Source organism: Camelus ferus, chromosome 20 (genome assembly GCF_009834535.1).
Source record: "Camelus ferus isolate YT-003-E chromosome 20, BCGSAC_Cfer_1.0, whole genome shotgun sequence".
Lineage (NCBI taxonomy): Eukaryota > Metazoa > Chordata > Mammalia > Artiodactyla > Camelidae > Camelus > Camelus ferus.
The window spans coordinates 28084109-28102640 of record NC_045715.1 but is presented as its reverse complement, the minus strand read 5'-3'; the positions used below and the strand labels follow the sequence as shown (position 1 = coordinate 28102640).

Sequence of the window (18532 nt, the reverse complement as noted above, 5' to 3'; positions counted from 1 at the left end):
ATATTTTTCTTTTTTTTCTTTTTTCTGGGAATACAGGAAATTATCTCTGCCCTTTGAGGAAGGGCAAAGTTTTTTCTGCTTGTGTTTGGGGATTCCAGACCATTCCATCGTCCTGGGCACCCCCTGGCCCTCGGGCTGGATGAAGGAGATCAGCTGCTGGAACCCTTTGATTGTAGAGGGGCTTCTTGAGTGGGAACCTCTAAAATCAAATGTAAAGACCTTGCACCAAGTGCAGGACTGAGGCCACACCCTGAGCCCCAGGGCTAGGGTAGTGGAGCCAGACTGCCAGAGTCCAGCCTTGTCACTCATTAGCTCTGTGACCTTTGGCAAAGGACAGCCTCTCTGTGCCTGTTTCCTCATCAGTAAAGGAGGGGACAGTATTGGTGCTCACACCATGAAGTAATTGTGATAATTAATAGATGCTTTGACCCAGACTGGCACAGACTGAGTACTCCATAAGCATTAGCTACTAGTATAAAATATTTTTCCTGATTAGAAAGATACGTGTTCATTATAGAAAAAGAACATTCCAAAAGGTACAGAGGAAAAAAAATCACTCATGATTATGTCATCCAAAGAAGTCAGTGATGGCTTAGTATATTTCTTCCCAAGAGGTTTTTCTCCACATATTTGTCCATGATGATGATCAGATTTTATAGACAGCTTTGCATCCTGCTTTCTGTCACTTGACATATCTCCGTGTTACTTACTGTAAACATAATTTTCCATCAGGAGGAACACAACATAATTGAACCATCCTATTCTGGACATTGAGATTCTTTTTGATTTTTCTGTCTGTAATGTGAGGGGCATCTTTATGCATAAAAGCCTTTTCTGCATTTGAGATTCCCCCCTCAAGCTAGTGGATATGTATTTTTTAAGGCTTTGATACATTTTGCCAAATTGCTCTTCCAAAGAGGATGTACCACCCTCAGGCAGTTGTGTTGAAGTTGTGTTGGTACCAAAGGCATTTTAAAGTCATAGCCATACTTGGGTAGAGGCGGGGAGGGTAATTTGCTCAACTCTTTCTTTACATTATTTAAGGTCTGCCCTCATTCTTACATAAAATGTTAATGAAAGTATGACACACATACAGAAAAGTGTACAAACTCTGTATGCATTTTCATAAACTCCCATGTCACTAACACTTGCATCAGATTACAGAACATTCCCAGTCCCCTCTCCCCCAGCTGTCCTGTGCCACCTCCCTGTCACTCCCTCAAGGGTTACCAGGATCCTGACTTCTAACACAAAAGATTGTCTTGCCTGTTGTTGAACTGTATATAGATCAATCCCGCTGTGTGCATTTGGCTTCTTTTGTTCACCGTTATGTCTGTGAGAGTCATCTGAGTTGTGTGTAGCAATAGCTGGTTCACTCCCGTTGCTGAGCTGCATTCCAGTGCACGGAGGTACCACAGCTTCTTTATCCATCTTCCTGTTGATGCACATTTGGGTGGTGTCCAGTTTTGGTCACTCTCCATAGTGCTGCTGTGAACATTCTAGTCCATGTCCTCTGGATGGTTTTCTACTGGGCAGATACTTAGGAATGGAGTTGCTGGCTCACGGGGTCTATGTATCTTCTGCTTTCTGCTCCAATTTTTAGAGAATCACCTGGAAAGCAGAAAAAGCCCTAGGGCAGTTCAGCCCCCACAAGCAATTGAAGGGACGTGCCTCACCTAAGCGCTGTTTGGCAGGCACTACATGGAGATCATGGCCCCTCTGAAGGCTCATGTCTGGGGCGGTAGTGGAAACTGGGTCCCTGGGTCCCAGTCCTGCAGTTGCAGCTGGCATGTGGCTTCTGACCCTGGCCTGGGCCGCTGGAGCTACTCATTGTCCTCAGCCAGGGTCCTCGGCTGGCCTAGCAACCATTGCACTGAGCAGGGCAGGTGTGTACAGGAGGACCCCCAACTTTGGACATGATTGTCAGGATTGGGCCCCTCACAAACCCTTAGAAGCTGCCCTATTTTCCTTGTTTTAAAAGAATCCCACAAGTAGCACATCACATCCTGAGTTAAGTGCTTCAGAAGTGGAATGAGAAACTATAAAAATCCCTTTTTACCACTCCCCACTCCACTGCCCCTCTCCGGAGGTAAACACAATGAACAGTTTGGGTGCTAGAGGACCCCATCATCCAGGTCTGTAAACCAGGCTGCCTCATTCAAATTGCTGTCCTGCTCCTTATCAGCTGTGGAATTTTGGGCAAGTGACTTCACCTCTCTGTGCCTCAGTTTCTCCCTGAAAATTTAGGGTGATAATAGTGGTCACTTCCTAGGGTCATTGTGAGGAACAGATGAGTTAATATTTGAAAAGCACCTAGCTCAGCCCTGACTAATGGCAAGCATTCAAGAAGCACCCTGATTCTTCTAGCCTTATCTACACATTTACTCATTTCCTGCCTGAGTGGGCTCTGGCTGTACATTTTATTGTGCAGTTTGATTTTTTCCCACTCAGTGCAGCATCTCTGAGATTTTCTTTCCTGTATCTGAGACTTTCTGTTCTGGGGTCTTATTTCTCCTTGCTCTCCTCCAGGGTCCACTAATTTCTGTCTTTCCCCTCCCTCTGTCCACATCTTCCCTCGGGACAGGTCCTGACCATCCTGTTCATACTAAGGTGTAAATGACTGATGAGGGAGCCCCCAACACAGGCTGGTATGAAACCAGCTCTGGCCCCTGACCACACGGGGCACAGTTTCTGAGGGGAGCCAGGATCCCCCCTTTATCACATGCCTAAGGTCCATTAGGGACACTCGCTGTCTCCTTGAATCCTCACAAGACCCTGTGAGCCAGGTGCTATTATTGGCTCCATTTTACCGAGGAGGAAACCAAGGCACAGAGAGGTTAAGTGGCTTTCCCAGAGTCCCCAGCCAGTATGGACAGAGCGGACACTTCAGCCACCTCTGTTGGACAGTGAAGCTCATTTTGGTCACAACTAAGCTAGAACCCACAGACAGCTTAGGGAATGTAGAGGCAAGTGGGAGGTTCTGGGTGAAACGTGGCAGGAGGCAGCGCGTGGGTTCTGAGGGTGCAGAGTGGGGTGAAACTTAGTTGAAACTTCAGTTCCTGCTATGTTTTCCATGTGATTGGATAGAGGCAGGAATTCTCTGGGGCAACAGACCCCCTGGTCCCCTCTGGAGGAGGGGCCAGGGAGAAGGTTCTTTCTTCAGGGAAACACCTTAGCCCCGGTGTCTGCATTGTAGAGGGCACTCAAGCTCCTGGTGTTACTGAGTACACACGTGGTGGACCCTTTCCAGGTGTGGTGGGTTTGGAGATCAGACAGTGGGGAGGGTCTGGGGCATTTTATATCTCCCCGGTCCCTCCTCTCAGCTCCTCCTGACCAGACTGGGCACTGGGGGAGGCTGTGCGTGGCCCTCAGGCTTTGAGTGAGCAGGTGTGTTTGGTGGCTGGGTGGCGGTGTGAGGTTAGCATGCCCCGGGTCTCTCCTGGACCATACCATCTGCCCTTCTCAGCCCTCAAGTCCTGCCCTTAACCCCACACCCATCCCACCCAGGCCACACTCAGAGCAATGAAGGCTGGGGGCCAAGGGAGGGGACTGGGACTCTGTGAGGGGGGATGACAGCTTTGACAGTGAGGTGAGGGTGGCAGAGCCACTCTCTGTCAGAGGACAGGGCACAGGCTAAGGCTTCTGACACTCTTCGATACACAGACACCTCACTGCTCAGAATTCTCTCCAGTATCCTCTCCCAGGAGGCTCTCCCAGATCCTGGGTGTGTGGTGGGGCAGAGATTCCTGCGTCCATTTTACAAATGAGCAAACTGAGCCAGTGAGAGGCTGAGCGGGGCTGAGCCCAGGTTCTCGCCTGGCCCAGAATGGGTGCTCAGCCCTTTGTCAGAGAAACAAGGGGCTTGTTCTCCCCCAGTCCTCCCCGTGCCGGCTGGCACTGCCAGGCCCAGTGTCTGCACCTCCCCCAGCCCCCGGGGACCAACTGAAGTCAGATTGTTCCTGAGGAGGAGGGGCTCCCAGCACTGTGTGTGTGAGCGGGTAGGGGTGCAGCTGCAAGGGGAGCGGGCTGGGCTGGGGTCAGAGCCCATGAGGTCTGCAGGGATGCAGTTGGAGTTGGGGGCAAAGACAAGCTACCCCTCTGTAGGAGCACAGGACTGGGGTGGAGGCTGCAGCTGGGTCCCTGCTACAGGACAGAAGGGGGAAGGGGGTGTCTACTCCTTTCTCCTTGGGGACAGTCCTGTTGGGAGCTGGGCAGAGAGATTTCTGGGGCTGAAGCAGCCCCTTCACTAATTCCTGGCCTAGCAGGGCAGAGAAGGGAGGAAGGGAGGGGTAAGGGCGGCTGAGTACTCAACCCAACCCTCGAGGTGAATGGTGCCGCCTCATTTTGTTGCTTCTACCAGAGGGAGCCCTGACTTAGGGGTCAGGTGGCTGGGGCTCCATTCCTGGTCCTGGATCAACCAGACATGCAACCTGGGACAAACCAGTTCTGCATGGAGACACGGTGGTCTGCAGACCCCCCACCCCCACCAACCATGGGCTGGCGAGCCAGACTGTGGGATTGGGTCCCAGCACTGTCCCCGCTGCAAGATACTTCACCTCCCTGTGCCTCCTTATCTGTAAAAGGAGAATAATAACCAAAGCTACACAGTGGGGCTGTTTGAGGTTAAAGTGCTTGGAACACTGCCCAGCACACAGTAACTGCTCAAATAGATGCAAATTATTATTATTTCCTTGATCCGGTGTTTCACTGAATATTTGCCAGTGCCTTCCACTCATGCTGACTTAGTCTGATGACTGGCATTAGGCAAGGCATGTCAGCCTGTGCTGCTTTCCTTTGCCATCCCCAGAGGTCTGGGTCTCATCCTGAGGACATTGGGGCACAGCTCTGGCCTCTGGTCTACACTGCAGCTGACCCCGGCAGTCTTGTGTGATCCATCACTCACCCACTCAGCCTGCCAAGGGTAGTGCACTGTGTGAGACACATTATTTCCATTTAACGCTCTCACCAATCTTCTGAAACTCTTTACAGATGAAAAAACTGAAGCTCAGAGAGTTTAAGTGACTTGCACAAGGTCACACAGCAAAGAAGTGGCAGATTCAAGGGATTCAAGCCCTGTTTGAGAGCACTTGCTCAATTACAAAGTCATTCTGCCTCTTGCAGTATCACTGAGATTGGACCCTCCAGCCCCTGCCAGGACCTTTATGGTATCTCTCTCGGGGTCCCTGCACATCTCAGAGATTCTTAGTGCATCCCAGCTGGGAGGGACTTTAAGAAATCACTCAGTCCAACATTTTCATTTTGTGGATGAGGAGACGCAGGCTATAGAGGGGAAGGGATGTGCCCAGGGTCACTCAGTGAGCTAGGAACAGAGTGGGCTCAGCTGCGGGACTCATTCTGTCCTGTCCTTCCCCTTTCCAGACTAGGCCTGGAGGCCTTAGTCCCCTGTTCCCCTGAGATCCATCAAAGATCAGGGCTGATGGGCTGGGTGGTGGTAGGCCCTACCTGGGCCCTGGCAGGATCGGGTGCCCTGAAGTGGCCCTCCATGCGCAGTGTTATAATGACCTGTGGGCTTGCCTTTCTTATTTACTGGACTGTAGACACCACCAGCTCAGGGACTACAGCTGGCTCACTGCTGTGTGGCCAATGCTGGGTCACAAATAGTCGTCATTCCCTGCACACAGAGGCCTGAGGCACAGCAGTGAACCAGACAGACAAAATGCCTGCCCTCAAGGGAGTTTGCATTCCTACTGAGAAAGAGATAAGAGGATGAATGAAATAACTAAGGAAAAATGTGTAATTCTTAAGATGGTAATAAGTGGTATGGAGAAACATAAAAGAGGGAAGGGGCATAGAGTGTGTGTGTGATGAGGAAGCTGGTAGAGGTTTTGCAAATTTTAAATAGGGTTGTCATAGAAGGTCTCTATAAGGAGGTGACATCTGAGCCTTGGAGGTGAAGGAATGAGTCATGATGGTGTCTGGGGGAATGGCACCCCAGGCAGAGGGAAGCGCAGGTGCAGAGGTCCTGGGGTGGGTGCCTGGTGTCTTTGAGGGACTGAGTGTGGCTGGAGCAGGAGGAACAAGGAGAGTAGGAGGTGATGGGGTACAGGGGACCATGAGGTGGGGACAGATCATAGAGGGCTTTTTATGGTAAGGACTTTGTCTTTTAGGCTGAGTGAAATGGGAGCCCTGGAGAGTTCTGAGCTGAGAAAGGGACAGGATCTAACTTGGGTTTTCACAGGATCCCTCTAACTACCAACTTGCAGGTAGAATGTCATGGGGCAAGACAAGATGAGGAGGCCTCTCCAGGAAGTCAGATAAGGCAGGGGCTGGGCCGCACTGGGGGCAGTGAGGTGGTGGCAGAGGATGTATTTGAGGTCAGCTGTGGCAGGACCACCACGTGCCATGAGAGAAAGAGAGGAGTCAAGGTTGACTCCATGCTTTTAGGGCTGACCTACTGCAACAAATGAAGAAGAGGGAGTCTCCATTTCTGGCCCAAGAACCAGGGTACTTGGGTTTAAGTCTTGGCTCTGTCACCTGCTTGCTCAGTGACCTCAGGCAAATCTCTCCCCATCTCCTGTAGAGTGGGTGCTGTCCTCTTTGTCCTGGTCCCTTCCCCAAGACCCTGTGCACTTTGAAGGGGACGTGTGCCTCCAACCTGCCCCCTCCCGCCCGCAGGGAGCCAGCAGCCGCCATGGCGTCGCGCATCGGGCTCCGCATGCAGCTCATGCGGGAGCAGGCGCAGCAGGAGGAGCAGCGGGAGCGCATGAAGCAGCAGGCCGTCATGCATTACATGCAGCAGCAGCAGCAGCAGCAGCAGCAGCAGCAGCAGCAGCAGCTGGGGGGGCCGCCTACCCCTGCCATCAACACCCCCGTCCACTTCCAGTCTCCGCCACCAGTGCCCGGGGAGGTGCTGAAGGTAGGCCTGCTCTGGCCTGTCCCCTCCTGCCCCAGACCCAGGAGCCCCCGCCTTGAGCCCTTTGCCTTCTCCCCGCTCCCAGGTGCAGTCCTACCTGGAGAACCCCACCTCCTACCACCTGCAGCAGTCCCGGGACCAGAAGGTTCGGGAGTACCTGTCGGAGACCTACGGAAACAAGTTTGCCGCCCACATCAGCCCTGCGCAGGGCTCCCCAAAGCCCCTGCCAGCCGCCTCCCCCGGGGTGCGGGCCGGACATGTGTTGTCTTCCTCGGCTGGCAACAGTGCTCCCAACAGCCCCATGGCCATGCTGCACATTGGCTCTAACCCCGAGCGGGAGGTGAGTGAGGACCTGGCCGGTGGCTGCCACCGGCAGAGGTAGGGCCAGGTGCTGTGCTCCTGGGACTCCTAGTCTAATGTTGGAGGCAAGGTACTGCTCTCAGGGACCCCAGTCTGAGGGGAGACACAGCCCCGTCCTCAGGGAGCCCCAGTCTCCCAGAAGAAACATCATCCTTACTTTGGAAAGCTCCGCTGGGGAGAAACAGGAGACTCACGCAGGAAAGCCTAGCACACCTGCAAAGCCATGTCCAGACAGCAGGTATATAAATCCATCTTCCTGGGCAACTTGCCTCCTTGGGAAGAGCCCTGGTCTGGGCCTCGGAGCCTGGGGGACCCAGACAGCTTATCCTCTTTCTGAGTCTGTTTCCTTCCCCCCACCCCCCACCCCGATGAGCAGGTTAGGGGAGGGTGGGCTCCAAAGTCCCTTCGGGTCAGTGGCTGTCCGAGTGTCCCTTTCCCCCTGCCCTTCTCTAGGTGGGTGCCCCTAACACAGACTGTTTTTTCCCTTTCAGTTTGATGTTATCGACAACATTATGTGTCTGGACGATGTCCTGGGCTTCATCAATCCTGAAACTCAGATGCCTAACACGGTACTGCTGGCCAGGGCGGGGTGGGTGTGTCAGAGGGAGGGGCAGAGGCCCTGCATTGGCTGTGAGCCTGGAGAGAACTAGAAATGCGTCCTTGCCTGGGTAGAGCCAGCACCCTGCTGCAGAGATGAGGGTCGCCTCCATCAAATCGTGTGATGAGGGCCCAGGGCCAGGCAGAATTACGAATCCAGGGAAGTGCACCTTAGCCTGTGTGCATGGTGGGGCTTCTGCAGGGAGAGGTAGCTGGGGGAGGCTTCTTGAGTTGGGGTGGGGCCAAGAGGCACTGGTGCTGGGCCTCAGTGGAGGAGAGCAGTGTGGCCACAGGAAGGCCTGGAGCTGATGAGTGCCTTTGGGATCTGGGTACCCCGTCCTCTACCGAGTCCAGAGCCTGTGGCCCTCACTCCCGGGGGCAAGTGATATCCAGTTGGCTTTATCCCCTCCCTCCAGCAGCCTCCTGGAAGTGTTAATGTTCTCTGGGCTTCCCAGGCATAGGTGGGGTGGCAGGTGGGAAGGGGCCAGGCTTGGAATCAAGAGGCCTGATTCTGGCTTTGGCTATGACCTTGGGAAGTCCCTTAACTGCTCTGAGCCCCTGGGGATGATGCCTTTTGCCCACAGAATTGTGGGGAAAGAGGTAAGGCAAGAAACCGAGGACTAGCTCTGCGCAAGGCGGACAGGTATTTACACTTACCAGGTGGGATTGTGGCTGTCCCCGCTTCTTTTTTAGAGATCCCTGAATCTCAGCTGCTTACTCCCGCCCCTTGGCCTGAGCCTATAGCCCTGATCCTGGCCCACTCCCAGACCATTGAAGAAGAGTCCCTGGTCCTTGTGGTGGGGAGTCAGGGAGTAAATCTTCAGTCCCCACTGCCCTTGTGACATTGCCCAGTGGCTCAGCAGAAGCTGGCCAGGGCCAGTGGGCCTGAACCCCGCTGCCAGCAGGGGCATCGAGGGCTGGGAAGGGAGAGATGAGAGGACAAGCGTCTGACCCCTTTAGTGGTTCCTGTGTCCCCTGTAGGACTCTGGGCCTGTGGTTTGCTCTGTGTCTATCTGTGGCAGGAGCTGGGGAGGTCTTTCCAGAGCTCAAACCTGTCCTTGTCAGGCCCCTGTTTAAATCCCATCACAGAACCTCAGGGTCTCTGCAGGTGGAACCTGCACTGCAGGTGCTGGCAGCTCCTCTGCCTGCCGGCATCCAGCTGTGACCTCCACGCTCCGTCCAGCCGCTGCTTCTTGGCTCAGCCCTCCCCCCTGCCTCACCACACCCTCTGGAAACCTTCAGATTAGGTGCCCCTCCTCTGGGCTTCCTGAGGCCCTGGGCGTAATCCACTATCTCCTCTCTTTTTTCCACTGCTTTTCTTTACTGGCTGGTTGTTCCTTGAGGGCAAGGACTGCATCTTACTCAGCTCTGGCCTCTGCAGACTTTCAGGCGGACTTGCTAGGTGAAGAGGCCCAGGCTGAATGCTGAGCTCCCTGGCACTGGCTGCAGATCCCCTAAAGCTGAAACTGCGCCCTACGTGTCCCAGCATAGCCTCCCCCTGCTGTCCCTGGGAATCGCTGTTCCTGGGATGATGAGCCCTGGGGAGAGACCCCTGCAGACTGAGGGCTGCTCACCGGGTCCCTTTTCCCACCTCATCCCGCAGCTGCCCCTGTCCAGCAGCCACCTGAATGTGTACAGTGGAGACCCCCAGGTAACCGCCTCCCTGGTGGGAGTCACCAGCAGCTCCTGCCCGGCTGACCTGACCCAGAAGAGAGAGCTTACAGGTACCACCTCCCCGCCTCCCTGTGCCCCAGCTCCCGTCCCCTCCCTCTCCTCCCCTCCCTCCCAGCTCCTCTCTCCTCTCCTGGCCTCCAGATGCTGAGAGCCGGGCTCTGGCCAAGGAGCGGCAGAAGAAAGACAATCACAACCTCAGTGAGTCTCCCCAGCCCCTTCTCCCCGCCTCTCCCTTCCTCCCTCTCACCCGGCTGGCTCCAAAGCCACTCTGCCCTGTGCCGATTCTAGGAAGGATTCCCCACCCAAGGCCTTAAAATCTTGGCATTGACTGGGTTCAGCACTGCCCTCTTCCCCTTCCAGGAGGGGGTGGGAGAGGCGCTCCAGGGAAGAGATATTCCTGAAATTCCCAGCACTCCAGAGAGAAGGAGTTTATCAGATTGTTTTCTTTAGGGTGGGGCACCTGGGAAGGAGTTCTGGGCAGAGGAGGGGGTCCTCCCTAGGCAGCTGCGCGGTGCTGCAGCCTGACCCCCTTCATTGTGTCTGGACAGTGCCCAGCCCCCTCACCCCAACAGGCCTCCCATTTGGTTGCCGTCACCCATTACTTCCCAGAAGGGTTAAGACGCCCCTCCTTGGGCTGGGCCCTTTGCCCAGGTGAGGTCCCCATCCCTCTAATCACTCCCTCTGGAATGTGTTACCTTTAGTTGAAAGGAGGCGGAGGTTCAACATCAATGATCGCATCAAGGAGCTGGGAATGCTGATCCCCAAGGCCAATGACTTGTGAGTGGGTTTCTTGGAGGAAGGGGAGGGGCGGGCAGCAGTTCACAAGTATTATCTGCACCCAGTGCCTTGCTGGTTGCCAGGGGGAAGGGATGGGAAGAGAATCCCTTGGTCACTGCCTTAAAGGGCTTATCATCTATTTGGGAAAAGAAGATCCCTCCATCGCCCAAATAAAGCTCAAGACAAAGGAGCAAAAGTCCCAGAAATGAGTCTGGGGTCAGGAGGGCTTCCTGGAGGAGGAGTTATGCTGGGAAAGTTTGGTGAGGGCAGGGAACTGGTGCAGAGGTGGTCCAGGGACAGGAGTAATGAGAGTCGAAGACAAGTGTGGGTTTTGGTGGCAAGAATGGAAGGCCTGGGGAAGGAGGCTGCTCCAAATTGCTTGGTTCCTGGGATTATGGTTCCATAGATGTCTGGGAGGGTCTGTTCTGTACAGACAGAAATCAGCCTCTTCCATAAATAGGGATTGGCCTGGTCTGGGGTTTGGGGCAAAGTTGGGACAGGCAGCATAGGCTTCTAAAGCCAAGGCAGGGTTTTATTTCCACCCACCAAGCTCCTCTGAGCACGCCCCTCTGACTGCCTGGCTGCAGGGACGTGCGCTGGAACAAGGGCACCATCCTCAAGGCCTCTGTTGATTACATCCGGAGGATGCAGAAGGACCTGCAGAAGTCCCGAGAGCTGGAGAACCACTCTCGGCGCCTGGAAATGACCAACAAGCAGCTCTGGCTCCGTATCCAGGTCTGGCCCCTGCACTTGGGCTTCTTGGGTAGCCCTGACTCGTCCCAGTGCTCGCACTTCTGAAGTTGAAGCCATGGGGATGATGCCCATGAGGAGGGATGATGTATCAGTCAGGAATGGTATAGTTTGGGAACAAACCCTCCCCAGCAACTTTAAGCAATAACTATCAGCCAGAGGTTCTGTTCGGTGAGACCCTCATTCTGGGATCCAGGCACACCTAGGGCTGGCTCTTAAAGCCATGTGTCACTCTTAGTGTGACACTTGTCCTTCTCACAGTTGCTGGATCAATGCAAGTACATGCGGACACCTAACCTCAAGGGGGCAGGAAAGTGCAGGCCCACCCCTGTGGGAGGCAGAGAGCCGGAACTATTTGGTGGGCAGTGCTAAGAATCACCGCAGGGGGCAGGTAAAAGCACTGAGGCTTGGGAGAGTCAATCCTACCACCTAGAGCCTCCTAGTCCTGGCTCTGCGTTGAAGGCTTCTTGTCCTCTTTGGACCTGAGGTAGGTCATCTATACGAAGGGCGATTGGACTGCAGCTTTAAATTTTTTCTATTTCTTATGGTAGATAATACCATTTACATTACAATCCAGCACACATAACCACAGTCAAAGTGAAAAATCAAAGTTTCATGAAAGAACCCTCATCCTTAATAGATGCAATGCATTCTGATAATTTCTATGCTAGTCTAGTCTAGGCAAGTCTATTTCAATTTAAAAAAAAAAATTAGAAAGAGAGCTGGTTCGGACTCACTGTAGTGGTTTCACAACCCACTAATGAGTTGCGACTTGTAATTTGAAAAAACACCAGTCTAGACTCTACAGCTGCCCTGCGCTTCTTCCCAGCCGAGATATTCTGTGGTCTTGGGTGCCACGAGGGGAGGGGCAAGGGCTGAAGCCGGGCTCAGGGGGCTGCCAGTGCCCATGGGTGTGTGCCTCCAGCGCTCCGTCTGCCCCACCTGCAGGAGCTGGAGATGCAGGCTCGCGTGCACGGCCTCCCGACCACCTCCCCGTCGGGCATGAACATGGCGGAGCTGGCCCAGCAGGTGGTGAAGCAGGAGCTGCCCAGCGAGGAGGGTCCTGGGGAGGCCCTGCTGTTGGGGGCCGAGATCCCCGACCCCGAGCCACTGCCGGCTCTGCCCCACCAGGCCCAGCTGCCCCCACCAGCTCAGCCACCCCAGCCACCGTCCCCCTTCCACCAACTGGACTTCAGCCACAGCCTGAGCTTTGGGGGCGGGGGCAGCGAAGGGCCCCCAGGCTACCCTGAACCTCTGGGGCCAGAGCACGGCTCCCCATTCCCGAACCTGTCCAAGAAGGATCTGGACCTCGTGCTCCTGGATGACTCACTGCTACCCCTGGCCTCCGACCCCCTCTTCTCCACCATGTCCCCCGAGGCCTCCAAGGCCAGCAGCCGCAGGAGCAGCTTCAGCATGGAGGAGGGTGATGTGCTGTGACCTGGGCAGCGGGGGCAGGCCTGGGGGCTGGGAGGGCTAGGGCCACCTCCCTCCCAGCATTCAGGCTGCACTTGTGTGTGAAGTAGCCACCTGCCCCGCCTCACTCCTCCCTGTCAGACCCCTGTTTGGACTGAGTGCCTGCTTGGCAGCCTGTGGGGTCAGAAGCCCCCCACCCAGGGGCAGCCCTCTTGATGGGGCTGGGCATGAATAAGCCTTTAACCTGGCTCCTGGAGGTGAAATCACAAGAGCAAGGGAGGGGACAGGGTACACTGGAGGCCAGAAGTCCTGTCTTCTGAGCCTGGTTCCCCCCACCAGTGAAGGACACATTGGAACAGAGGGTTCAGAAGTTCCTTCTCAGAGGTAGTGACTGGTCCAGGGGGTGCCCAGGCCTGCCTTTCTGGGACTCTGATGGCAACAAGCCCGTCCTCCAGCCTGGCACTCCCTGCCCCTCATGCAGGTGGGGCACCCCCACCCCCTTTGGTGCTAACAGCTCTCCACCAGGTGGTGTGAGGGCGGGGGTGGCCAGAAGAGGGGGCGCTGGGCTCAAGTTAGAGCGTGGGGTCACTGCTGGAAGAGCAGTTCCCCTCCAGGCTCCCCACTTTGTGCCTTTAGTAAACACTGTGCTTTGTACCTGCCTGTCCTGTCTCTTTGGAGGGGGTCTGGAGCTGACAAGAGACAGGGGAGGATTCAACCCAGTGGGCTTCTTTCTGGATTCAAAATTCAAATGCCCCCGATGGAGGTCAGGGTCAGGGGATACAGACCGGAGGGACTGAGTCCATCACCCTGTTGCCCCCAACTCCCAGCCATACTGGAGATCTAGCTGCTTAGGGGGCTTGGGTGTTGCTGGGGGCACTGTCCCTCCTCGTGGCCACAAGGTGGCGCTGCAGCTACACTGGTCACAACTCCAGCTGTGGCCTGAGCCAGCTGAGCCAGGTGATGTGGGAGACCCGGTTGCTTGTAAACCAGGTCTACTATTCTTGGCTGCTGTCTGGGGGCACTGTTGGACCAGGACACCCCTGGCCCTGAATGGGGCTGCATGTTTCTCCTGTTCCCCACCCCCAGTTCTAGTGGTAACCTCTCCAGGTTCTTTCCCCCTCCAGCGGAGGGTCAGCCTGCTCTGTGGAGGCAAGGCCAGCCCTCTGCTCTCTGACTTTGTGACTCTAGCAAGACAGGCTCCCTAGGAAGTGAGGGGGTGTGTCCTTCTATGGGTCTGGGGAAAGAGGGAGCCACGTGAACTAGTTTGGGAGGAGACAGGAGCACAGGATGCTGGGTGGAGTCAAGCACGTGGGTTCTACTCCTGGCTCTGGTGCTGTCTTGGCAGATCCTTTCCTCTCTCTGGGCTAAAGTCCGCCACCCCCTAATAGTTCCCAGAAGCCTCGGCTCTAAGATCCTGGGGTTTTATGGTCTCACCCAGCATAGGGAAATGGGCTTGGGGCAGAGAGAGGTGAAGAGGGAGTTTCCTGAGCCCTGGGAGTCTGGAGGGGAGTGTGGAGAGGGTCTCTGGGGGCTTTGTCTAGTTCTCCCTCTACCTCCCACAGTCTCTTTAGGCAAAGACCAAAGCGGCTTCCTCCTGACAGGGCCCTGAGAGGCCAAAGGGGTCTAATTAAAAGAGAAAAAATTCCAGGATGAAGATGGCTGAGAGGGCAATTTCCTCCTTGTAGAATGGGAGATCAAATCAATGTTGGAGCAATTAACACATAAGGGAGAGAAGGAAAGGGGGCCAGGCGTGTGGGTGATTGTGGCTTGGATGGGGATTAATCTCAAGGTCAGATGGAACGGTGGATGACCTTAGGGAGTTGGAGCCAGCCCAGGGGCTGGCTGGCACCTCCTTCCAGTTCCAGGCCCCACCCCACTGCCAGGACCTGCCCAAGGCCTGGGAGCCCCCTTCTCAGCCCCTCCTGGGACAGGACCTGGAGTCTGGCTGGGAGATACCTGGTGAGGGAGGGGTGGGGGTGTTGGAATCCCAAGGCCAGTAGTTCAGGTGATTGAGGACTCTCTTACCCCCATTTGTTATTCCCCTTCACCCTGGGGACTGACTCAGTGGAGTGGCAGAGCTGCCCACCTGTTCCCTCAAGCAGCCCCTCAAGACCATGGTATCACCCCCCTCCACCTGCCTGCTGGCTTCCTGCCGAATGGATTCCTTCAGTCTGGCTACCACCTGCACCTTGGGAAGCAGGGTCTGGACCGCCTACTGGGCAGCACTGAGGGTGTGAGTGGGGGTTCTGCCCACAAGAGGGCGCCACAGGGCCAGGAGCAGGCAGCTGCCCGCCCATCTGGTGGCAGCCAGGGAAATCTCAGCTTAATTATGCATTCCAAGCTGTATGCCTGGGGGCCCTGCAGTCCTAAGAGTTCAGTTAAGGCAGGCACAAGTGTTGCCTCCAGAATTCCAACAAGCCGCCAAAAAGCATTCGTGTATCTGAGACTGGCCTTCATGACCCTTAGTTTGGGGTTGGAAGGGAATTGGCTGACAGCTCCTGACTAGTGGCTATGAACATCTCTGATTAAATAAGAAGAGGATGTAGTCTTTGTCCATGCCCTTCATTTGGTAGACAACACTTTTCCAGATGTCGGGTCCATGAGGGGGAAATTATTTGTAAAAAGGTGGAGTGGGTGAGGGATCGTGTGAAAGCAGAAATGGACCTGTTTAACTGAGGAAGCCTCTTATACTGGGAGTTGGAGCCGAGGTCCGCAAAGTAAGACAGAGACTCTCATCAGGACGTACACACAGGAAGGTGGCTTTCCACCCTGCATTCTGCAGAGCCTCTCCTTCTGGTCGTTTGGACAGAAGGCCAAGAGTGGACTCCGGGCCCTGCTGAGGATGGCACTGGCTCTCGGCTCCTTTAGTGCCTACCTCCTCAGTGTTAGGAGGTCCTGGCCGTCCAGCGGTGTCTCCACCAAGGCCTGCTCCACTGTCTGTAGAACAGGGCTGTCTGGGAAGCTGGAAGTGGGGTGAAGCCTGGGGGTGGAGGGAGGGGAGGAGTAGGTTTCCATCCTTCCTTTAAATCAGAGATTCTTCACTGTTTGGAGCCAGTGGCTTGGATGAAAGTCTGATACACACTGGACCTTCCCCTCCCCTCCACACAGTCTCCTAAAAAACGAACCCCAAATTTAACCCTCTTGCTCCCAGCTCATGCCTCTTTCCCCATCGCAGAGCCCGTGCCCCTCCAAGCCACCTGGTATGTCGGCTGGAGCAGCTAGAAAGGGCCCTTTCAATTTGCCTCCTGCCCCTCACCTCCCGAGATCTTCGCCTCTGGGGGTCCAGCCCCCATCCCCCTCTCAGGCTCCTCCAGTCTCATCTTTTTTCTTTGCTCTCTCTTTTCCGAGGGGGGCAGTGGAATTTATACAATATTTAAGCAGCCAGAGCTGAGTCCGGGAAGATATTATTAATGTAAAAGGGACGGGCTGCAAATGCTTTTGGACCTGGTTACAATTAGAGGGTGATTTTTCTAAAGGTCAATGAATTCAGATAATATCCACAGGGGGGAGAGAAATTTAATACCTTTTTAGTGAATTAATTAATTATAATATTATATCGGCTTGGGGTTCTTTTCCAGAGTGATTAAGGGAGCGATCCGTCTTCTGTGAGGCCAGGGAGCGGCGCCTGCCGCCAGTGAGGACCCTGTCTCGGGGCTCAGGATGGGGCCCTTCCCTCTCCTCTCACCCTGGTGGTGGCTGGAGAGGCTGCCTGCCCGGCAGCAGGGGAGGCAGGATGGACCCCGTCCAGGTGAGGGCAGGTGCAGTGACTGGCAGTGACTTCTCCCTCAGCCTGCGTCCGCAGGCCCGCCCCCCTCCGGCTGCCTTGTCACTGAGCCTCTCACCATGGCTCGAGAAGCTGTGGTGTGGCTTATGGCCTCCTCTTTACACTTGGAGAAACCGAGGCCCATGGGGGTGGCAGAGCTGGCTGGAAATAATGAGGAGGCTCCTCCCACCTCCCACACCAGGTCTTCTGGAAAATCTCCAGTGGCCTGTGAAGTTCCTCTTTCAGAAAGAGGCTCTTTAAGGGCAAAGCATGTGCCCAGGCTCTGCCTGCAAAATGAAAATGCCCCAGGAGTGCTGATAAGTCAAGTTGCTGTGAAGCCTGGAGAGGAAATAGCTAAGATTTCTGACCCCGGAGGGACCTGAAAGCGACCGAGGAGAGGCGTTTCTCACTTGTGTGTTCATTCATCCATGTATTCAATCACTCAGTCACTCAGCAAACATTCGTGGCTACCTGCTCTTGCACCATCGCAGACAGACTGAAATAGCCCTTCTCCAGGCCCCACCCACCACATCTTGCGCCCCAGGTGCTCACCTAAGTGATGGAGGGTGGGCTGGGGAGACCTCCATGGTCCTTTTTCATCCAGACGGCAGACCTCATCTCCACCTGAGGGCAGGAAGACTGGCTGGGAAATGGTAGTCATTCAATCACTCAGCAAATCCCAAGCACCTACTTAGAGCTGGCCTTGGGCTGGGTGCCTGGGATGCTTGGGTGGATAAGGGACAGTACCTACTCACTAGGAGACAGTCCCCAGGCAAGTGGAGGCAGGGAGACAGACACATGAACAGCCATGATTCAGAGAGGGATTTGCAGGAAGACAGAGGTGATATTAAACTGGATCATGAGGGAGCAAGGAGAGGGAGGGAGCATTCAGGTACGGGGCACACAGTGTGTGGAGGCCAGATGACTGGGGGCGCCTGCGGATGGCAGTGCTGGTGAGACTGCCGGATGAGGCTGGTGGGCCCAGGCATTGAGCAGAACTATTCCACGAGGCGCAGGTTCTGGGGCCAGGAAGGCAGGGAGCAGCAAAACCAAATGGGCATGTGCTGAAACGTAGCTCTGACAGGGCTTGCTGTGGGGGAGATAGTCTCTGCCTCAGTTTCCCCTCCTGGAATGGGGGTTGCCATCTCTACCTCCCAAGGTCGTTGTGGGAATTAAAAGAACAGCCAAAGGGAAGTGCCAGGCACAGCATCTCACTCCAGGTGTGGCTCCAGATACTTCCAGATGGCCCTTGAGGGGTGGCTGGGTCAGGCCCCTGCCCCTGACTGTGTCCTCAGTTCCTTTTTCCTCCCAAGGGGGTGCCAGCAGAGGCCCTAGTCTGGGGGCCTCTTTGGGGCAGGAGGGGACCAGCGTTTCCCTCCCCTCCTCGCTGGGCCTCCGTGCCTCGTCCCTCTCCTCCCTCTCCGCAGCCCCTTGGCCCTGGCTGCCCCCGCCCCTCCCCCATCCTCTCCTCCCTTTCCGTGTGCGGCGGGCAGGGAGGGCCTTCCCATTGTACTATCTTTGGGCCCTAAATTAAAATTGATGACATCTTGAAATGAGCAGTGAGGGTAATTTTGCTTCTGAGCCGGGATGCTAATGAGGCTCCTTAATGGCGCGAACGCCGAGCTGACGGGTCGTGTGTCACGCGCCGCGGCGAGGGGGGTAATGGCCGCGGTAAGTGCCGGTAATTACAGCCTGTCTCTCTGTATTTTGGCAGCCCTGGTGGGAGAGCGGGGGCTCAATCACCGCCGGCGGGGGCACCCCCACCCACCGCGGGGCTGACAGCCAGAGATACCCGCCTCACCTGCCAGGCCCGCATCTCCGGCCCCACCGAAACCAGGGGCCTGGGGCACAGCGCCCCCACGAGGCACACAGAGTGTGCAACAGACGCACACCGCCACACGCGTGTTACACCCACAGCCCTGGCACACACCTGCAGTGTGCACAGCACTTACACACCTGTGTGCTCACTCATTATGCCCCCCGCACCCTGTGAGCACACACAGCTCCAGGACACACCCTCATTGCACGCACGAGCGTGGGCACACAAACACATCCTCAAATAGCACCCCTGCGCTGAGCGCCTTCTGTGCTCTCATGTGGTCCCTCTAATCCTCCCAACTCTCTTGTGAACTAGGTATGATTATTCCCATTTTGTGATGCAGAAACTGAGCCTTGGGAGATGAAGCAACTTGTCCAAGCTCACACAGCTGGACAGAGGCAGAGGCAGGGGTGGAAGTCAGGTCTGTCTTACTTTGCAGTCTTGGCAGCCACGTTTCCTTGTCTGTGTGCTGGCATGTCTCTCAGTGTGCAGACACACGCATGCC

At 55.5% G+C, this 18532-nt stretch overlaps 1 protein-coding gene across 1 annotated transcript in view; it reads left to right on the top strand.

Moving 5' to 3' along the window:
* The window catches only part of TFEB (transcription factor EB), a 45674-nt gene extending 32575 nt beyond the window's left edge, over positions 1–13099 (top strand). The window contains exons 2-9 of the mRNA XM_032463049.1: positions 6637–6877; positions 6960–7214; positions 7726–7803; positions 9435–9555; positions 9647–9703; positions 10207–10282; positions 10870–11017; positions 11981–13099. Coding sequence (XP_032318940.1) covers positions 6653–6877; positions 6960–7214; positions 7726–7803; positions 9435–9555; positions 9647–9703; positions 10207–10282; positions 10870–11017; positions 11981–12469 — 1449 coding nt within the window. The 5' untranslated portion in view covers positions 6637–6652 and the 3' untranslated portion in view covers positions 12470–13099. The remainder of the gene's footprint in view (positions 1–6636; positions 6878–6959; positions 7215–7725; positions 7804–9434; positions 9556–9646; positions 9704–10206; positions 10283–10869; positions 11018–11980) is intronic.
* The last annotated feature ends 5433 nt before the right edge of the window (positions 13100–18532 follow it).